The sequence below is a fragment of the Ischnura elegans genome, chromosome 2, assembly GCF_921293095.1.
Source record: "Ischnura elegans chromosome 2, ioIscEleg1.1, whole genome shotgun sequence".
Lineage (NCBI taxonomy): Eukaryota > Metazoa > Arthropoda > Insecta > Odonata > Coenagrionidae > Ischnura > Ischnura elegans.
The window spans coordinates 34467099-34487267 of NC_060247.1; the positions used below are offsets into that span (position 1 = coordinate 34467099).

At 40.3% G+C, this 20169-nt stretch overlaps 1 protein-coding gene across 2 annotated transcripts; it reads left to right on the forward strand.

Moving 5' to 3' along the window:
• The first annotated feature begins 7362 nt into the window (after positions 1-7362).
• LOC124153603 lies at positions 7363-19966 on the forward strand. Of its 2 annotated transcripts, none has more exons than XM_046526883.1 (4): positions 7363-7459; positions 12141-12259; positions 16211-16559; positions 18468-19966. In XM_046526883.1, exons 2-4 carry the CDS (start codon positions 12193-12195, stop codon positions 19486-19488), a joined length of 1437 nt encoding a protein of 478 aa, XP_046382839.1. In that variant the 5' UTR covers positions 7363-7459; positions 12141-12192; the 3' UTR covers positions 19489-19966. The 2 variants fall into 2 exon arrangements, with proteins under 2 accessions (XP_046382839.1, XP_046382840.1); XM_046526884.1 differs by having other exon boundaries at positions 16223-16559.
• The last annotated feature ends 203 nt before the right edge of the window (positions 19967-20169 follow it).

The window sequence follows — 20169 nt, forward strand, 5'->3', positions numbered from 1 at the left end:
TTCCTAGTTACGCCACTGGTTGAGACCTCAGAGTAAGGATTGGGGTAGAGGGCGCTTTCAGGCTGCGCAGTAGCAGATTCTTGTAGTCAACATGGTTACCACGTGATCGTGGGAAGTAGTGCGGGAATCCCTTGTGGGAAGAATTGTGGGAAGTGTGGGATGTATATGCGGGATCTTGACTACATGCGCAGTAGCCAAAGCGCACTCTCCCCCATCCTTACTCTGAGGTTGAGACCTTCCAGTTTTCGGAACAAATAGCTCAAGAAATAGGCCAAGGAGCTAAAAATCCTATCTGAATCAGCAATGAAAGAAAATTGGCGAACGGTGTCACTCGAAAAGTGGTTCTCCCCTTTTTTAGGAACAGTGAATTCCATGTTTCGCTAGAGTATCTCACGCCGCCCCATTGACATCGCAATGTTTTGTCTCTCATAACCTTCGTCACTTTTCCTGACCGTAGGGGATTCGTCGTGCTTATCACGTCGAAGCCCCCCATCTCCTTAAGGAGCAAGAATTCCTTACCAAATTCTTCCCCCATCAGAAAAAGCAAAGTAAAAACAGTACTTACGTTGACCCTCATACCCGGCTTCTGGATCGTAACTCCACAGGGCCGAAAGACTCAGCATTCCCAGGCTCCACTGACATTATGCAAGTACACATTGCTTTCGTTAGGGAGTGGAGAGTAAAACTGATAGGACATGGTGATCGCAAAACATTTACGTCTGGATCAGCGGATTCTAGTTTTTAAAAAATCGTTTCTCTCTCAGGGTGGCCAATCTCTTATCAAATTGAAATTCCCTAACTCTTCCAAACGGTTTTTTTTTTAATTTCGAGACTATTTGATCACTCATTTATGAATTTTACGGAATATCCATCTTTACAGGAGGTAAAACTCTGATTAAGTGCGGGAAAATAAGAAAGCTATAACAAACTACGTTAATACATGATATAGAAATGAATTTCAAGAGCATTAAAACAACTTGAATGATGAAAAATCCACAGAGGAAAAATCATTCGCCTTGACCGGGATTCGAACCCGGATCCCTCGATTTCCGGAGGGGAGAAATTTCTGGAGCGGAGAAATTTCCACAGGGGAGAATGACGCCTCGGTAGCTTAACTGGCTAAAGCACTCGTCCGGAAATCGAAGGATCCGGGTTCGAATCCCGGTCAAGGCGAATGATTTTTCCTCTGTGGATTTTTCGCACAATTTGTGCATTGCGGGTGACTCCGTAAAAGTTATCACCGCGGCTAGTCCCGTTATACTTAAATAAACCTGAATGACATTTTGTGAATAGGATGTCCATTTGAAAAGATATATCCAGGAGTTGGAGGGTTAGGAAAAATTATTCATAGCCACCGTAATACATTATTACCTGTGTATCTTTGAGTTTGATACATATTCCATCGAAATTGCACCACTATGATCCTATCACACTACACGTCATTTCCTTCTTCTATGCAATTGTACACCAACTTCTGCTACGCTCTTCCTTTGCACCCTTTCAGAGCTTCTACACTCCACACCAATAGACTAAAGGTGCGGTATGTGGAAGCTCTGAATCCTCCAGATAAGCTTGGGCTCATGATTGGGCCCCCCGAACGGACGATTTAGGGGTTCTCCTCCGGAAAAGTTTAGGACATCGCATGCCCGAAAATTGATTTTGGCGCTATTCTGGCTCTAGAAAACCAGATAAATATTAATAAAAAATAACGATTTCGTAAGCAAAAATGTCACAGGTTATAAAATTTAATAATGTATTATGGTTACTTTATTTATCATATAGTGAATTTGTTCTTGAATCTGCGTTGTAGTGTGAAAAACCTCTAACATAACCGTTTCGAATAACCCTGTCCAAAAAAAGCATCAGGTTCTCTTTTATCTTCTGTCACTTTTATTTTATTTATTTTTTATGTAATGTTTTTACGCTGTAAGCGTACGTATTACGTACGTGTACAGTGTAAATCAACTAATGTAAACGTAGAATTTTATAATTGCAAAAAATAACTTTGGTTCAAGTAATCCGAGTCTGTTTTTTATTACACCTTTAATATATGCTTCACGTTTAACGCGAGCGTTGTGGGGGCCCCCTAAACTCGGGATCATCTGCAATGGCCGACCTGGCCGGCCCGCCCCAGGTAGAGTGATTGAAAAAGAAGAGAGGCTTTCGAGTCCTGGAGCTGGATGATGATACTGAAGATAAAATGGAAGGATAGGGTGAGAAAAGGTAAGGTAGGTATATTGAGGAATATGAGAAGAATGGGCACTGAGGATCACTGAACGCCGAGGAAGAACAAGGTGGATTGGCCACAGGTTGAGCCGCTGCAGTTATGTGGGAAACGTAATGGAAGGAAGAGTTGATGGATAGCCTCCAGAGGAAGACCAAGGGACATGCACCGAGGATAGATCTAAAGGATAAGGGGGAGGTAAAAGAACTAGCTTGATTTAGGGAGAAATCGAGGGTTGCAGTTTATCAATCCTAGGATTACCAAGTATGTATGCATTTGATATCTTAAGGAAGATCTTAAATGCTGTTGTCATTCAGAGACGTGCACTTTGTAGACTCTCGTAACTTCCCTCGCTAACCAATCCTGCAAAATTATGGCTAGCTCTGGTGGGTATATAAACCACCGACGAACTCTTTTAATTTCTATTAAAAAGCAATAGGAGTAAACGACGTATCAAAATTACTTCAGCGAGAGCAAACTAAAAATGCATTCTGTCCGATGTAGAAGCCTTCCTGGTGGGTGATGAGGTTTTTTCACGGAGTTGAAATATACTCTTAGACGTGTATCTTTATGCTTCATTATTTCCAACCTTATTATGTGCCGTCACCGATTTTAGCATGATGTATCTTTGACCTTTGTAGAAACAAGCCCGAAGAATAAAAAAAGTTCCATCGCCAAAAATAGGAAACTTAAATCAGTACACTAAATAGCATTGCATGCAACGTTTATTTCAGTTTTTGACAGCAATATTATAAATATTTACCCCTTATTTTTCCCTTTATTTAAAAACTACACGTTTTGGCGTCTACTATAATATATCCCAACCAAGAGCGCTTAGAGCCCGTTAATTTCGGAACCAATTGCTGTAATTATGACGTAAGAAATAATAGTAATTCTTACCTGTACGAAAACGAATTTTTCGCACATACTACTTCAAAATAAAAAGTTGTGACAGATATTCATACCTCTGCCACCATTGAAGCAAAGAATTTGAACTGCTATTTGAGTTCCACGTGCGGTCATCCACACCATTTACGTGATGAATTTGGCTCGTCTTCATATTCACCTGAATACCATTCATGTGATGAATTGAGACTGTCTTCTAATTCATTTGAATACATGTATTCTGGCATTTCTTCCTCGTCTAAATCTGGAACATTTCCTCCGTACTCCTCTAAACGCCTCATTAGAATTTCGGTATATTGGTTAACCGGAGTATGAGCAGGACAGGATTGACTCTGTGGCATATTTTGTGGATAGCTGCGCCCATAAACTGGAGGTGAATGTGAATGGGGTTCAGAGTAGTCCGTTTGTGGAGGGTGTACGATCGAATTGACATATGACCTGGATGTATGAACGTGTGGATTTCTAAAGGTAGAGGCTCCTCCACGCATGTGATCTCGTGAACATCTTGCCGGTGGATTGTGACCAGAAGGATTGAACGTGGAGGCTGATGGTAAAGCTGGCATAGCTGGTTTTGCACACCTGCTTTGCATAACTGGGATAGCTGTTCGAGGGGGCTGCTGTTGTCTCGGACATCGGGATTCCCCAACTGGAGGTCGACGTGAAGGCTGCGATGTGTTTTCTGGGAAACGATTGCACCTCGCTCCTGCTCGTTGGGGTGCATACTGCGCTGCCCCTCCTGTGCGGTGCGCAGGATATTCCGACCTCCGGATACCTGAAGAGGGAGCACAAGTGGGTTGCTGTGCGCGAACGGGTATTCCTCCTGCCCCTCCTGCGCGCTGCGCAGTATATTGCGACCTCTGGATACCTGAAGAGGGAGCACAAGTAGGTTGCTGTGCGCGAACGGGTATTCCTGATCTTGGACCTGGCAATCCAGTTCTTGCGGAGGGTATGCCTGATCTCGTTTGTGGCTGTTTTGATCCAGGACCGCAAGGGCACCTTCGCACGGGAGCATGTGGGCATTGTCTACTTTGCCCTTGAGGAGGAGCTCTTAAATTTCTGCGATCAGCCATTTTTGAATTTCGGATCACTGCAATCTTCCCATTTTGATTTTTTTATTATTATTATTATTAGTGCTATGACAAAGCACAAAATGCCATAACCTGAACATCTGAAATAGATATAAGATATTTAAAGTATTATCAGTGTGGCTTGAAGATCTCTGTAACGAAAAGACATTAATGAGCAATACTTACGCATAATTATAGGCACTGAATCATATAATCTAATAAAAACCGTAAGTAAAGTCATTGTGCCGGAGATCCCTCTGTTCAAAGAACAGAGATAGTGTATTCATCATCACGAGGGGATATAAAAAAACACACATTAAATTCTTATTTGTATTTATTGTTGTTTCCTAGGATATTCGGGATATACTCACGACATACACCAATATATGTGTACACACCAGTGGCGCAGCGAGGGGGGTTTTGGGGGATAAACCCCCCCCCCCCCAGAGCTCAGAGAAATTTTTAATTTTAATCCATTTTACTTATTTGGATCGGTATTACTTATGGAATAGTGTTAGGATTTATCAAATATCCCTCAGAAAGCCGTAAAACTCGCCATTTTGAACCATTATTCTTAAAAATTTTCGGGAGGAGGGCCCCAGCAACTCCTGCTTACCCTGGTGGGTATGCAATGCAACCACACTCGTAAGTATTAGTTGCGCCTAAAACCCCCCTAGCTTTAATTCCTAGCTGCGCCCCTGGCATACACTATCCAATTGTTTTCGATGGTGGGTATTCTATCCACTGTATTGCGATCTGATTTGAGCGAACGATACCATTACTTTCTGCAAAATATTCAGTAGGTAGGGAGAACGTTTTACGAAGTGAAGGCGACGTACATCTTTGGTCTCGTTTGCGACGTAGCATAAGGAAGGATCTGTGGAGAGAATCCCTGCGTCGACATTTATAGTTTGCTGTAAACCAAATGCGACAGGGAGACCACGGCTCCCAACTTACGGAAGGAATGCTGCACTTTTCCACATACGATTCAACGGGGATCGGATTATCTCTGAAAAATCTTTGCATGCGTCGGGATTTGAACTCGGGTCCATGGGTAGGAAGCCAACACTACAGCCACCCAACCAACCCGGCCCCCAAACATTTCGTTCCGATCGGTGGGTGAGCCAAGTATGCCAGTTTTACCGCCCTGCCAGTAATTTTGTATCCTCACGGCGGACTTTCTTCATAGAGTGAAAAAATACATGTAAGATTACTTAATTCAATGCACGATAAACTTCGCCCCAAATCTACGGTTGCTATATGATCTTAAAACTAACACGATGCCATAAAATTTAGCATATTACGCATTACTGAAGCGCCTGCCAGGTGGACTAAGTTTTGGATTGAATTTTACTTTCGCGAAAAAAGCAAAATGTAGTCACAGAAAAAGAGGCAATTTACGATTTTTGAAATGCTATATTTTCATACAAATGATATAACAAATTTGGATTAATTAAAAGGGGCATTTTCAATGCCATTATTGCTAATGGCAACAGGGGCGCAGCTAGGAATTAAGGCTTGGGTGGGGGGAGGGGTTAAGGTGGAACTAATACCGGGGGTGTGGGGGTATGGAAAGGATAAGCGGTAGGTGCGAGATTAGTAAATTGCGGAATCATAATATAAATGGTTCAAAATGATGAGTTTTGCGGCTTTCTGAGGGATATTTTATTAATCCTCACACTATTCTGTTAGTAATATCAATCCAATTAAGTAAAATGGATTAAACTTAAAAATGTCTGTGAGCTCTGGGGGGGGGGGGGGTTTATCCCCCAAACCCCCCCCCCCTCGCTGCACCACTGAATGGCAATAATAGCATTCGTATAGACACATATAATTTCCAAATTCGTAAATTTCCTCCTTTTCGTAAACTACATTTTACCCCAAGGTTTATAATTCGCAAAAGTGCGATTTCAATTTCAAACGATCCCAATACACGGGACCCAGGGGCGAAGCCAGGAATTAAGGCTGGGGGAGGTTTAGGTGCAACTAATACCGGGGTGTGTGGACCCACCGGGATAAGCGGTAGATGCGAGATTAGTAAATTGCGGAATTATGATATAAATGGTTCAAAATGGTGAATTTTATGGCTTTCTGAGGGATATTTTATTCATCCTTACGCTATTCTATTAGTAATATCAATCTAATTGAGGATTAAACTTAAAAATTTCTCTGAGCTCTGGGGGGGTTATGCCCCAAAACCCCCCCTCGCTGTGCCACTGCTCGATACAGCCTAGCTATTCATTTGCTGATGCATACATGCAAGCTTGTTACTCCACTGCGAAGTACAAGTCTGTATCTAAATTCAAGCGTATTCAGTGGTTCTCTTCCCAAAGGGATTTGAATCACCCAATCTCCTTTCCGTCATTGCAATCCGTCGCCTGTAAAGACCTGGTTACACGATACATTCGAAACTCATGAAAGTCAATCTAAAAATGTATGAACGCATGAATGAACGCGAAAATGCACTCTATAACTACCCAACTTGTGTGAATGCATGAACAGAAAATAGAACCTGTTCTAATTTGGTATATACATTCGTACATGGTCCGTTCCCTCGCTGCGCCACTGCACGGGACATCCGTGATAAGGCAGAGATATTTCTCTAACAGGCCAGACGGTAACTCAAAAAGGAATAAACTCGCATTTCTGAGGTCTTTCTTTTACAATTCCTGAATTTTTAAAATATTCTTGTAAATACCTTTGACTTGTAATAGACATTTTTTTCAAACTTTTGATGACTTTGTTCCCTGTAATTGAGGACAATTTTCTGTGGTCTGGTTATTAACAGATGGCGATTCCCAGTACCCAAAAGAGTGCCAAAAATTTCATATGAAAAAGAAGAACATGCTTTGATTAAATTCGCTGAGGCATGGATCTCCTTATAAATGATTTTTTTATCAACTCGAGAAGCTGGCCAGCACGTAAAAATTCAGCAAATAAACACATTACTACATTTTCCAATTCACAGCCAACCGTCTAAAACCACGGACATAATTACATGATGCTTTATAAGCGGCTAGAATGGAATCACTAAAGAATCTTTGAGTACCTGGCGACGATTTTCACGATCTTCCCTAATCTCATTCCAAGAAAATGCCGCTTGCAGATAACGCCGACGATGATTACGGAAGAAAAGTTTATCAGATTCAGGAGATACGAATTGCAAGAAGTAACAGTTGCTGTTAACTCGTGATGGGTATAAATATTTCATTCTAAAGCTCTGGAGTTGGCAAGCAAACACCAGGTTTTCAGCCTTTATCGGGTATGTGCTATTCACTTTTCAAATAATTAACTTCAGGTGGAGGAGTAATTAATTGTGAAAATTTTTATTTTTCGTTAATATATGTCATTATCATAAATCTGATTTTTGCAGTCCATGAATTGAAAGCTATCTTCGTATCAACCTGATTATCTTTCTTTGATACATTCCTTTCAATGACGTATTGTAAAATTACTCTCTTACAGGCTTTCCTTTAAAAACAATAATTCGAGGCCCCCAGTTAATTCGACCGCAAATTCGTTCATTCCCACTTTTAATAACAACATTATTTTTCCTTTCCCAATGGTAATTTATTTCCATATTATCATCAAAACAGTGCGTGATTTTATTTGTGTCTCTCGTTACATGCCACAAATCTGAGCACTTGCAGTCCTGTTGAATTTTGTACCTATAAGTAGTGTTATGATGTATGGAATTACTATCATCTTTTGAATCACGTATACAATAATTTCGAACATACCTATAAAAATGAAAAAAAGTTGTAACGCCACGAAAACCTTGGCCACCATTGAATAAAATGGTTCAATTTAAATTTTATTGGTTACATCTGGTTGTAACTGCTTGAAACTCTGTTGAAAGTGTGCGGAAACTACAGAAAGAAGGCTTTAAAGTTAAAACATGATTCCAGTTTACTCCGCTGAAAATTACCATAAATTCTCGTAAAAATGTATGAAACTGATATTAACAAGCAGAGATGGGCAAAATACACGTCAAATGTATTTTAGATACAAAATACAAATTACTTTTAAAATCTGTATTTCAAATACAAAATACAAATTACTTCTAAAAATTGTATTTTCGATACTAAATACAAATGTAATTTCAAAATACATTCTTAAAATACAAAATACATACCTTAACCGAAGTTCTTATCTAATAAAAAATTAAAATCAATTCAAATATGAACTATTTTTAGAATGAGAGGCTCAAACATTCTTACAACGTATTTATAAGTACCATATAAGCGCGTGTAAGAGGCGCACCTTTTTCCCCAGATATTGCAGCCGAAAATGGGGGTGCGCCTCTTACACAAACTTCACCGGTTGCAAGTTCGAGGGGAACTGAGTGGCCTTGGTTTTCAGCGTGAGTCAGTCATCTGAAACCCTGGGTCAAAATCAAGCGGCAGGCAGGGGAGTTTCTCCCTTAGTGACGTATTTTTAAAATGCTCCTGTTTGAATTTCTTGCAAGCATCGCGCCGTCACGTCGGTGCCCCAGAGGTGAACATTGAAAAGATCGCGCGGGGTGATTCGCTCCGGAGCGCGCGCTAAATTTATTGCCACGAGTGGGCATCCCGCGGCATTTATACTGCATATAGTAATATTGGTGTCAAAACCTGCGGTTGAAAAAATTCGAACGAGTGTGCTCATTGTTGGACTTAATGGTGGATAGAAGAAATCGGAAATGCTTATAAGTGAAGAGCGCTGAAGGAGAGGTCGAGGGAAGAGGGTTCCCTCCCCTCTGTATTTAAAGCTACGAGCGAAGGAGCAAGGGAAGAACACGTCCGATCTTGCATGTGACGTCGTTGCCTTGAAAGCGAAGGGGCGAAGGCGCAGCAATGTGATATACGCAGTTTGCGTTGCCTTAAGTTTCCAGTCCGTCTCATCTTGTTTGAATGCGCTTATGCTACGCTTGTTTCTTCCGAAATTGTGCTGTTTGGACTATGTTGAATATTAGTAGCCTTATTTTAGCTATAAATCTTTGTGTCAATCAATTAGAGCTCAAAAAACTTATATGCTGTAAGATATACGTCGCGTTAGGTCTAATTCTTTTTAGAACCTCGTGCGTGTCATTCAATTGCTGAAAGATATCGAGATATCTTCGAGCTCAGAAGGTGACTCACGTAGCATTTGACCTCCAGAAACTCGGGGAATTGAACCTGGTAGACCGAAAAAGGCCAGTTGGTGGAATGGGGTAGGGATGAAACACGTTTCCATTGTTCCCCTGTAACTTGATATTTTCCTGTGGAGTCTCGGAAAGGAAAAAAACGGCAGAGGCATTAGCTGATGGAGAGCCGAGTGTAGTTCCGTTGGGCCCCTTGCACACACACCGATTTTGGATGGCCGGTAAAATATTGGCCGATATTTTACCGGCGAAGCGATGCTTGCACACACGCCGGATTTTTACCGGTCAAACGATACGTTGCTAAGTTTTTGAGCCGGCGTCGGCGATCCACAGTGACAATAGCCGGCAGCTAACCGGCATTTTGCCGGTGCCGGCGTGTGGTCGGTACGTGTGCAAGCTCCAATGCTCTCCCATTGTTCACTATTGGAATGTGGACGGCCGATATTTTACCGGCCGTCCAAAATCGGTGCGTGTGCAAGGGGCCTTAAATCTACGACGTGGTTATTATCCTACGGCGCTGAGATTGCCCCGATTGTTGTTCAATCTCTTGGGAAAGCCCATGCCTTTTGCCTGCCGTGTTTTGCCTTAAAATTTTCCACGGCTGCAATTCTATTGCAATACTCCTGCGAGAGCTTTTAAACAAAATTGTTCGTGAGTAGGACAAGCAACGTAGAGCGATGGCATATGCAAAGAGAGGATCGTGACTCTTTCTACTCCCTCTTTTGCCGCCGCAGTTATCAAAATTTCCTCTTTCAAATAGTACTGATAGAGGACATTTCGATAACTGATGAAATTCCAGGCATACGTCTGCAACACCGCACGTTAGGATAAAAAAAATGTCGCAAAATTTTTTTCTTCATAGCTTCGATGCTCAAAATAGGGGTGCGCCTCTTACACAAGCTTATACGGTAATTGGCAATCAGACCATTATTCAGGGCAAAATCTCTTAAATAATATGGGGAATATATGGTAATAATTTGTTTATTTCACTAGTCTCACTTACTCCTCCTTAATGCTCCTTTCCCTTCAAAAGCAATAATGTTTCAAACATAGAGACTGCTAAATTACTTCTTTTGCAATTGTGAATAAATCCTGCAAAAGAAAATAACCTTTCCACAGGATCACTGGGTGTGAGGCCAGAATTATAACGTAAAAACAACATTTTTTTAGCCGGATATGCACTTAACGTTGACAGACATTTCGATTTGTCACCTAGAAATTGCAATACTTCAATTTCATTCCTATTCAAAACATTGAATGAAGAATGTCCCGGGTCATATGAAAAGGTTTATATAGAAGTAAATTAAGGGGCAATTTATTGTCCCATAGATGGCAGGCTAATACTGATTCGGTATCCCTGCCATATCGTCGCGCGCTCTTACAAATTACACACAAACAATTATATGTATTTTGATTTTGAATGTATTTTAAAAATACAAATTACTCTTCAGATGTATTTTCATTACAAAATACAAAATACTCTCAGAAAATGTATTTCCGATACAAATTACAAATGTATCGAAAATACGTATTTCAAATACAAATATTTTCGATACTGCCCATCTCTGTTAACAAGAGTATCAAAGGAGGTGAATTATGTGGAGGTGAGGCTAGGTTCGACAGAAACGATAAAATGAGAGAGATATTTTGATGAACAGATAGGAACCCGTTTTACCCCGAACGATAAAAGACTTAAATTAATGTTTTGTGGGACTCAGTAGCCAAGTATCTCCAATGCGACCATTAATTTGTTTGCGGCAAGTGCCTGAACAGTGAACTCCTTCCGCAGGCCTATTGAAGCGGCGTGCGAGGTAGCTTGTGGATATTAGTTGTTATCACAAATGAGGTGGTTTCCTATAATTTTTTTATTCCCTAAATCGAAAGATCATTACTCCTGGAGTACATATTTCACAGTTTTAGATTTTTAAATGACGTTATCTATTTTTCGCGACTAAATGAAAAGTGAAAATTTTCTAGCGCGCGAAAATGCGACGGCTAAGTATGAATGCTGGGAAAAGCCCGTGTGACCTCATTCTGGTTCCGGATGCCGCCGTGTGAGGCCACCTTGGTTCGAGGCTATGAGCGCCGCTACGATGCAGGCTGCGAGCAGGTAGCCGAGTACCCAGTTAGCAGGTAGCGCTTGGCTTAAATAAGGATTATTATAATGCCCTATTAAACGAAGGGAACTTTCCGACCTTAGGCAATTTTAATAGGTGATTATCAAGAGATGTTTCCCTGAGCTCTATGACTCATGCATGTATTGGTAATCTCAGACGATATAAAACTCCTATCTACTCGTACAGAAAATAGGTCCCTGTGACGTCACGTGGAGTGGCATCGCATGGGCGCCAATCTGGCCTTTTTCAAATGAGGATAAAATTGACCATTGCCATTCGTCTAAACTGGGATTTCTAAAACCAAATAATTTGTATACTGTGAATACACTAATAGTGGGTAACGAATCGCAATCAATGCCTCTCGTTGTCTTTGATGATGGAAACTACCTTATTCTATCTAATGAGATTCTTCAGACATGCCTAGAAGAAAGGTACTTGGAATTATCCCACCCTTCTGAATATGATTAGGATATAGATTTTTACTAATCACAATTTTGGGCGCTGAAGATCGGTCAGTAAGGGAAAACCAGTATACCTCCAACTTGACAATAGAATCATGGGGGGGGGGGTTCATTTTTCAGTTTCGGGAATTCTGGAATCAGAACTTTGAGAAAATGTTCATGGAAGCGAACAGCAAATGAACGCAATATTTCAGGTTTATTGATTTGAAAATGACTTTACAATTATTTATTCGACGTTTGCAGAACCTGCGGTCTCTCCTGACATCCTTCTCTTCCGTGTCCATCAAAGAGGACCATGGCCACGAGCGACTGCAGCTCCGACTCTGATGTGATGGATCTTCTTTTCGACGCGGCGAGCAGAGGTATTACTCACCTTGAACTTCTTTCAAAATTCTTTTGCTCGTCCACACGGCAAATTTTAATGCTCCAATTCTTGCTGATTTTGATCTAATTTCGAGTCATTCAAAAGAAATCCTTAAGAAGGACGCGCACTAAAAACACACTAACAATAAGTACGTTGAGGCGAAACGAAGGCCGAAAAAATAAGGAAAACAGTTCTCATTGACCGGGTATCAAACCTCGGACTCACGAATATTACAGAAGAGGATTCTCAAGTCGGCCTCTAAATGTGCTGTCAACCACCGCGCATTTAAACGGGTTTACAAAAGTCGCCACTCGCGTCGTTGACGGTCTAAATGATCCGAGTTTCATGCGGAAATAATGCATAATCAGCGGTTTTCGCCGAAATTTATATACGTGATGATGCGATCTATCAAATACATAAAGCTCAATGCTATTCCTAAAAAATTACAAAAATTATTATGCAAAATATTGAAAAAAAAAGTGGATCGCATTGAACCCATCACAGCGCCGCGAAAATTTTTGAAAATCGATGAAATTACGATAAAAGTATAGGTAGCTCAAAATATCTTTTGCGTCCCCTCTTTGAGTTTTTTCTGTATCCGTTACTGTGTCTACCCTATAGGATTCCAAGGGCGTTCACGCCAAAACATATAACTATGCGTGGTGCACGGCTTCTAATAGCGGCCACATCGATCAGATCACGCAAAAATAGTTTTATAGTTATTTGTCATCGAATATGGGAGCGGCATGCAAAATTTGGGCACTTTCATTTTTTTGGAACACCATAGCCATACCCTATTCAATTCATGGGATTGGCCTATAAATGTGGCCAAATGGAGACAGTTTCAGTCAATAACGTGGAAATCATGTCTGAAAATGTTAAGGGTAGTCACTAAGGAGGGAGCACGCTCTTTTATGCGCCCCGAATAGGGTTCTTGAATGCATGAATAGAGTGAAATGAGTGTGTTGCGGGTTGCATATCCCACACAAACCTGCTTTCGGGGACAAGATAAATAGTCATTTTCTCGATGATTAAAAGTAATATATCTGACGTATTTGGTCTAAAATATAAATTAAGGTCCAAAGTATATCCCATTGCAAAAAATGAGTGCTCGGGTCAAACTGAATTGAAATTATTTACATTTTTCGTTACAAATTTCGAAATTTTAACTCAAAATGGCGTTCAGAAGATATTAACCGATTTTGAAAAAATGTCCACATTTGTAATACCCATCCGGGTACACAACGTTTGCGGAGTATTACCATTCGCTCCTTAAAAAAAGTGGCAAAACGAGGCACCCTTGTGTGCATGTTTGTAGAACTCCCTCATGGCTTGTGTTATTACTGCCCTTATTGTGCTTGAAGAGGGAGGTTTGTAGGTGAAAATTATAGCAAGAATTTAAAATAGAATGAGCACTTATAAGAATTCTTCCACTCACATATGAGATATTCATATAATGCTAGAGCTGATTAAAGGCAGGGATTTCCGAGGATGAAAAGTTTGTGAAGCTCAAGCCTACCATCCTTTTATGGCTTTTAAGGCACGAAGTGTTTGAAAGGGTATTTGCCTCCATAATGAATTATTTGCTGACACACAGTGACAGCTGTGGAAGGAATTATTTTTGAAATTGTATTTTAGTCTTTCCAAGCCTCCCCAGATCTGAGAAAGTCCTCTTTCTTGCAATGTAAGGATCGCGTACATTGATAACCAGGGAGGATAATTGCTCATAAACATTTTTAGCCTTGAGATAGCAGAAAAAAATGGGTGTAATGGTATGCTACTGCGTTCAATATAATTCATGTTGAATTCAGATGGCCCAAAGATATTATCTCACAAAGAATACTGATTTATACAAAATCACAAGTCTTCTTACACATTAGTTTTACATCCAATTCTTCCTTTCGTACCAGTTATTTGTGAACTGAATATCAACTACCTTTACTAAAACTTACCAAAAAAGAGTTAGAAATCACTAATCTGTTGAGAAGATCACTTATTGAATGCTTGGGATACTTTATGATGTACTCTTGACGGCATCCATAGTAAGTGTCTTGGATCTTCATTCGGTGCCACCATCACTAAGATGAGATTGAAATTGGACATTCAGATTTCCCAGTAGCGACAGTGCTCAAGAAATGTTGAGAAGTATCACCACCTACTTCAGATACAATGCTTTCGATATCATCCCTTGGGCAGTATCATCATCATTTGTCTGATAATCCGAATCAACATCCCATGGCATTTGTTCTGAGTCCATGGGATTTCAGGAACTTGCATAGCATATTCCTGAATTCCCATGTCTGTGCAGTGGCCCAGAAAGCTCAAGGTCTGTGGTTCAATTCCTGGTTTGGGGGAATTTTTTCTCACGGCAATTATGAAAATTTCACTCCGGTTCACCTGGCAGGATCAAAATATTATACATCAAAATCACTCATTTCCTCATATACTGCCCATTTCATCTCCCATCTAGCTACAAAAGCCTTATTGGTGAAGAACAAAATACAAGTTTTTGTAAATGAAGATTCATTTAACAAAATTTGTACTGATTTTGAGAAATGGAAGATTTCCATTTCTCAAAATCAGTACAAATATGTAGTTGTGTGACGTCTCAGAATAGCCAGCTATGTCAAACTATGCCTGAGGATTTGTATTTTTCACTTTCGAAAATGGTTAACCTTCCTTTTCACCCTCCTCTTTGTTGAAAACATCAGATGTTCCAGAAAAGTTTCTCGGATTTTCCACTGGTTAATGTTCTCCATGACTCCCAACCTTTTAAGGGGAAAGTCTTCTCACTACATATCCTTTTTTACCTTCTATCATCTTCCGATTTATATTATCAAAGATTACCCTCCCAGCAGCACACGCAGGATGAATTTTGCTGTATTCAAGGCGTGTGGGGGGGGGGGGGGGGGGCAGAAGCGAGCAGGGAGGGGACGGGAGCGGCTTGCCACTCTTGCATCAATCTTTTTTCATTGGGCCAGATGGATATGAAAAAAATTGATTTTTCCGATCTACCCTACCGTATATATACACCCCATCCACAGTCAGGGGTAACTTGATTGGTTCCCACATATTATGCTTTTCCTGCCATTTTTGTTGCATACAAAGGATTTCATTATGAGTAACCAATCAGCTTACACCTGGCTGTGGATGGGGTGTATATATAAGTGTCAAAATTTAAGAAACGGCATTCAGAAGATCCCTTGAGGATGAACAGGAAGTTGCTGCTCGAAACGCCGGGAGTCATGGAAAACATTAACCATTATAAAACCCGAGAAAATTTTCTGGACCTGATATGCTGGGAAAACCTCAGACCATACATCATAGTTCCACTTTCCTATATGATGGCATGGTGGACATGCTGTTGTCACTCACAATCAGTCACCAGTAGACTTAGTCATCAGTCGACTACTTACTCGTCTCTCATCTGTGGCCAGTGACTACGTAGCCATCAGTGGGAGTCGAGGCCCATGCTACCAAAGCGCCTCGCTATCCATCCATGCCATCTCCATCAGCTCCTCTCCTTCCTGAGACATAGGTAATATCCTAAATTTTGGCTATTCTAGATGCATAAATTCATTACTTGACCTTTTTCATTGAATTGATTCCCAATTGGGATTTTGAATGGAAATAAACTTAGCTAAAGACTTTAAATATTTTTGTGAGATAATTTGCTTCCAAATACCAAGGGCAAGAACCCACACTTAAATGGTACGATCCGCAAATGACTAACTTCAGTTCAGTAGTGGGTCAGCAACATTACACATACATATTTAGCTATAACTACACTGTATTATTATAATACGTATTATCATTATCTGCTGTACTTGTTTTTTTTGTTTTGATAAAAATAAAGGTCTGTCTTTCCACCACAGAGTGACTTGAACATTTACAAAAATTAAAGCCAAAAAGATTGACGCGAATGACGATTTAAGAATTTATTTGATAGGTTCCCTTGCAGAGCATAAAGAATTGCTGGCAGCCCTAGACGATGTGGATTCTTTTAATGCCCAGCAACAAACACTTCTGCATGCTGCAGTAAGGTCTGGAGTATTTGACTCAGTGGCTCGGTTGCTGGGAAGTGGGGGAGATCCCTTTACCAAAGATGGCAACGGAGCCACGGTCCTGGAGGTTGCCCTGGAGCTGGAGGCCAAACACCCACGTGACGTGGACAGAAGGAAGATCACCCATTTGCTCCAGTTTGTGGCTGAGAGAGAGAAGGCTAAAAGGTCAAAAGACTTCTGCAACAGGTGCTCTGACTCCATACAGAAAGCCAACAGTCAGGCAGACATGTTAAGGTATTTAGTAATCCATATGTTGATCCAAATCTACAAGATAAAATTGATTGTTTGAGGCGTAACTTGGTGAAAGCGATTCATAATTAACAATAAAAAGAAGAACTTTATGCTTTCACATTAATAACTAATAAGAACTATCAAAGTGAAAGCACAAAGTTCTTCTTTTTAATGTCAATTACAAATCTACAAGGGAAAAGTATCTACCAAGCTACCTATTTTTGCGGAGAAATGTTTGCCCGGATGTATTTATCCACATACTAACCCACAAACTGCCTCAGTAGGGAATGGTGGGGGGTTTTAGGACACCAGCTGTTCACAATTGAAAAGGAAATGCACTAACAATATTCGGCCATGCATTTATTAAAGTCCTTTACTGTTTGGGAGTAAGAATGAATTCCTGTTTCCATCCATTTGGCAAAATATCCCTCCTAATTTATCACTTCTGTAGAACCTGGTAAACACCGTGAGGTTCTAATATGATGTTCTCCTTGGCTCACTCATCCATTCTCAATGGCTCAAGCAATCAAAGCCTAGCACACAGCCTCCCAGTCTCTAGTGGCTCCCAGCCTAATTTATTTAACATCATCGAGATGCTTTCTGTAGGCCAGTAGCACTTTTTTTATTAATTGTGCAGCTTTCCTTAGTATTTTATCAAGTTCATGGATTAAGTTTATCTGACCTGGATCCTATATGCTCGCTGCACATTCAAGGTGTGGCCGAATGAGTGCAAAATAGCACTGCCCCTTTACTTTTTCATCCAAAAATCCTCTCACAACACACTTGAAGAACCCTTGCTTCTTCCAGGCTCTGCCAAAAATATTTCTTATATGCGTTCCACGCGGTAGGTTTGAAGTTATCGCAACACCCACATACTTAACTTCATCTGTCACCCTAATGTTGACACCATCCACAACATATACATTGAGATAGTTGGAAAATCTATACAAGAAATGTAGCACTGCGCATTTACTACCATTATGTTCCTGTCCCCACTCTTGACTCCACTCATGGACATTGCTTGAACTTGATAGAATTTCAAAGCCAGAATGATCACTAATTTTGCAATAGAAGACAGCGTTCTAAGCTACTGAATTTATTTTCATGCTAATTTAGGAGCAGAGGTCATTTATGTAAATAATGAACAAGAGGGGACTTTCCTTGTGGGACACCTAATGCCACTTAAACTACATCAGAGCTAATTACGTCAACAACTACTTTTTGTTTACAATCTCTCAGAAAGTCATACGTCCAGTTTACTACAGTTTCATTTAACATGCATGGCAGTAATTACGATAAAAGTTTTTGTAAGGTGCCTTGTTGAAATCTTTCTTAAAATCTAGAAATAGTGCATCAACTTGTCTTTTCCATTCACTAGCTTTAAGAATGTCCTGAATAAAGAGCGGAAGCTGCTTTTTGCATGACCAACCCTTCTGGAGCTATGCTGACAGCCATGTAGGAAGCTATGACAGCCAAATATGCTCTGGTATTGGATTTAGGATATGCATACTAATTTTACCGAGGACTAGGCATGGTTGCCCAGTGGGTGGATCATTGGGCTACTGAAGGGTGAAGCCTTCAGATGCCCCCAAACAAAAATTCTTGAAATCTGAAGCGACCTTGGGAAATGAACTGGCCCTCCTAAACTGAATGTGTATAATTAATTTTCCTGTGGCTATGTCTAAGATAAAATCTGCTATCACTAATCCCAATACCTTACACTAATCCACTAATCATCTAATAATGCTTAAAACTTATGATATGGTCCATGTTTTAGGATAGGCAGCTTAAAGGAATGTATGACCATGATAAAGATATAGAAAAGAATTCTTGCCTCAAGTGCATCATCACATCTCAATAAAAACACAATTACTACCTATTTAAAAAAATAATAGTTTAATTTTATTCCAGCAAGGAAGTGTCGAGGCTGAATACCAGCATGTCCAAACACCACTTTTACGTGAAGGAGGCACTGGATGATGTGAAAACAGAATTTCTGAAAACCATAGATGACATGAGATCCTCTATAACCCTAAGGGATAATCACCAGATAAATCTGGAGAGGAAAGTGGATTCCTTGGTTAAAGACTTAAAACCACTGAAGGAATTCATTGAGGGTCTGCAGAGAACAGTTGGACAGCTAAGGGGGGGCTTGATAGAGGCAGCAGAAATACCACTCAGTCAGGCTTTAGAGATCAGCTCGTCAGATGAGACATCATTACGTTCTCAATGCATTCGAGAGCTAATGAACAGGACAGAGCTGATTCGAAGAACTAGTGAAAACTTGCAAACAGTGAGAGGATTTTATGAGAAGCTCTATGACAATGACCTCCAGACTCGGTGCATCCTGAGATACATCCAGTTCAAATCAGAGGTGCAAGTGGTAGTTGACTGTGATTCTTATTATGTGGGAGGGATTAAGGATAATTTTGTGGACCTGAGTGGAAGACGGCAGAGAGGAAGAAATTTTTACACTTTTCCAGATACAATAGAAAATGTTGTGTACTTAGGGGCTCAGACTGGATCATACTGGTCAGAAGATAGGGTGGTGGGTCAGCTTGCAATGTCATTGGCAATTATTTCCATTTGCCTAGCATTCAAGAATAAGGGACTCCCCTATGAGATAACACACAAAAGTTTGTCCATGCACTATAGGGAGATAGTGGAGAAGACAAGATCCGGCTGGAGTGTTGAGGATAGGGATTTTGATGAGCAGTTCAGGAAATGGGCGAACAGTGAATGTCAGCTTGAAAAGGAGGCTTATACGATCGCAGCAGTGCCGGGAATGGTGGCAACCTTTGGCAAGAAAGATGGGATCTTGAGGACTAGACGAAAGATGAAGTCACTTATGGAATTCTACGAAGAAAATGTCACACCGGTTTTAAAAAGAGAGGCTTATAAGAAGAAAGAGCCAGAGATAACTATATTTTAGCCACCCAAATATGCCAAAAGATACAAGGTTGAACGATATGTAAGTTGCTATTTTGGGCTTCTTAGCATGGCTATAAATATGTATAAGTTTCAAGGGTCTATTCCCTTTGAACGCCATCGGGAAGGGAACTCCATTTGACCCCAAACCTTCCCCTAGATTTGCTACAGTAAGTATCATCAAATGTATTAGTGAAATGAAACATTGCAATCTTCCCAATGAATTTATTTGAGCACGATGCGTTTAGTTGTTACATTTTCGCTTGAATAAGTTGTTATAACAATGAAATGCATCGTGCTGAAATAAAATCAGCGGTAAGACTGCTATGTTTCACCTAACTAAATTTGATAACTTCCACAACATTGTGCTACTTATCGTACAAAATGTAAAATGCATTTTTGATTCAAAATTACACTGTTGAATGCAAGAACGTCAACCTTTGCAGGTAGTTCCCATGCAACGAGTAAGGTAATACATGGGAGGAATTCAGGAAAAACTTTGGATGGTTATGATGTTTAGATTGCATTATAATAAAATAAATTTTTCACATCACTGACATGCCATAGGAGTAACGCTTATACAATGTAGCACATCTTTATGGAGAAAAATGTGTTAATAAGGAAAGTAGTGTTACAATAACAGTAAAAACAATGAAAACCTTGTTGAACCTGCACTTTGAAATAT

What these genes read in the sequence shown, in the direction of transcription:
- LOC124153603 (XM_046526883.1), top strand. Translation starts at nt 12,193, where the DNA reads ATGGCCACGAGCGACTGCAGCTCCGACTCTGATGTGATGGATCTTCTT. An exon ending in TTTCGACGCGGCGAGCAGAG is followed by an intron (nt 12,260 to 16,210) that starts GTATTACTCACC and finishes TTTATTTGATAG; the next exon opens with GTTCCCTTGCAGAGCATAAA. An exon ending in AGTCAGGCAGACATGTTAAG is followed by an intron (nt 16,560 to 18,467) that starts GTATTTAGTAAT and finishes ATTTTATTCCAG; the next exon opens with CAAGGAAGTGTCGAGGCTGA.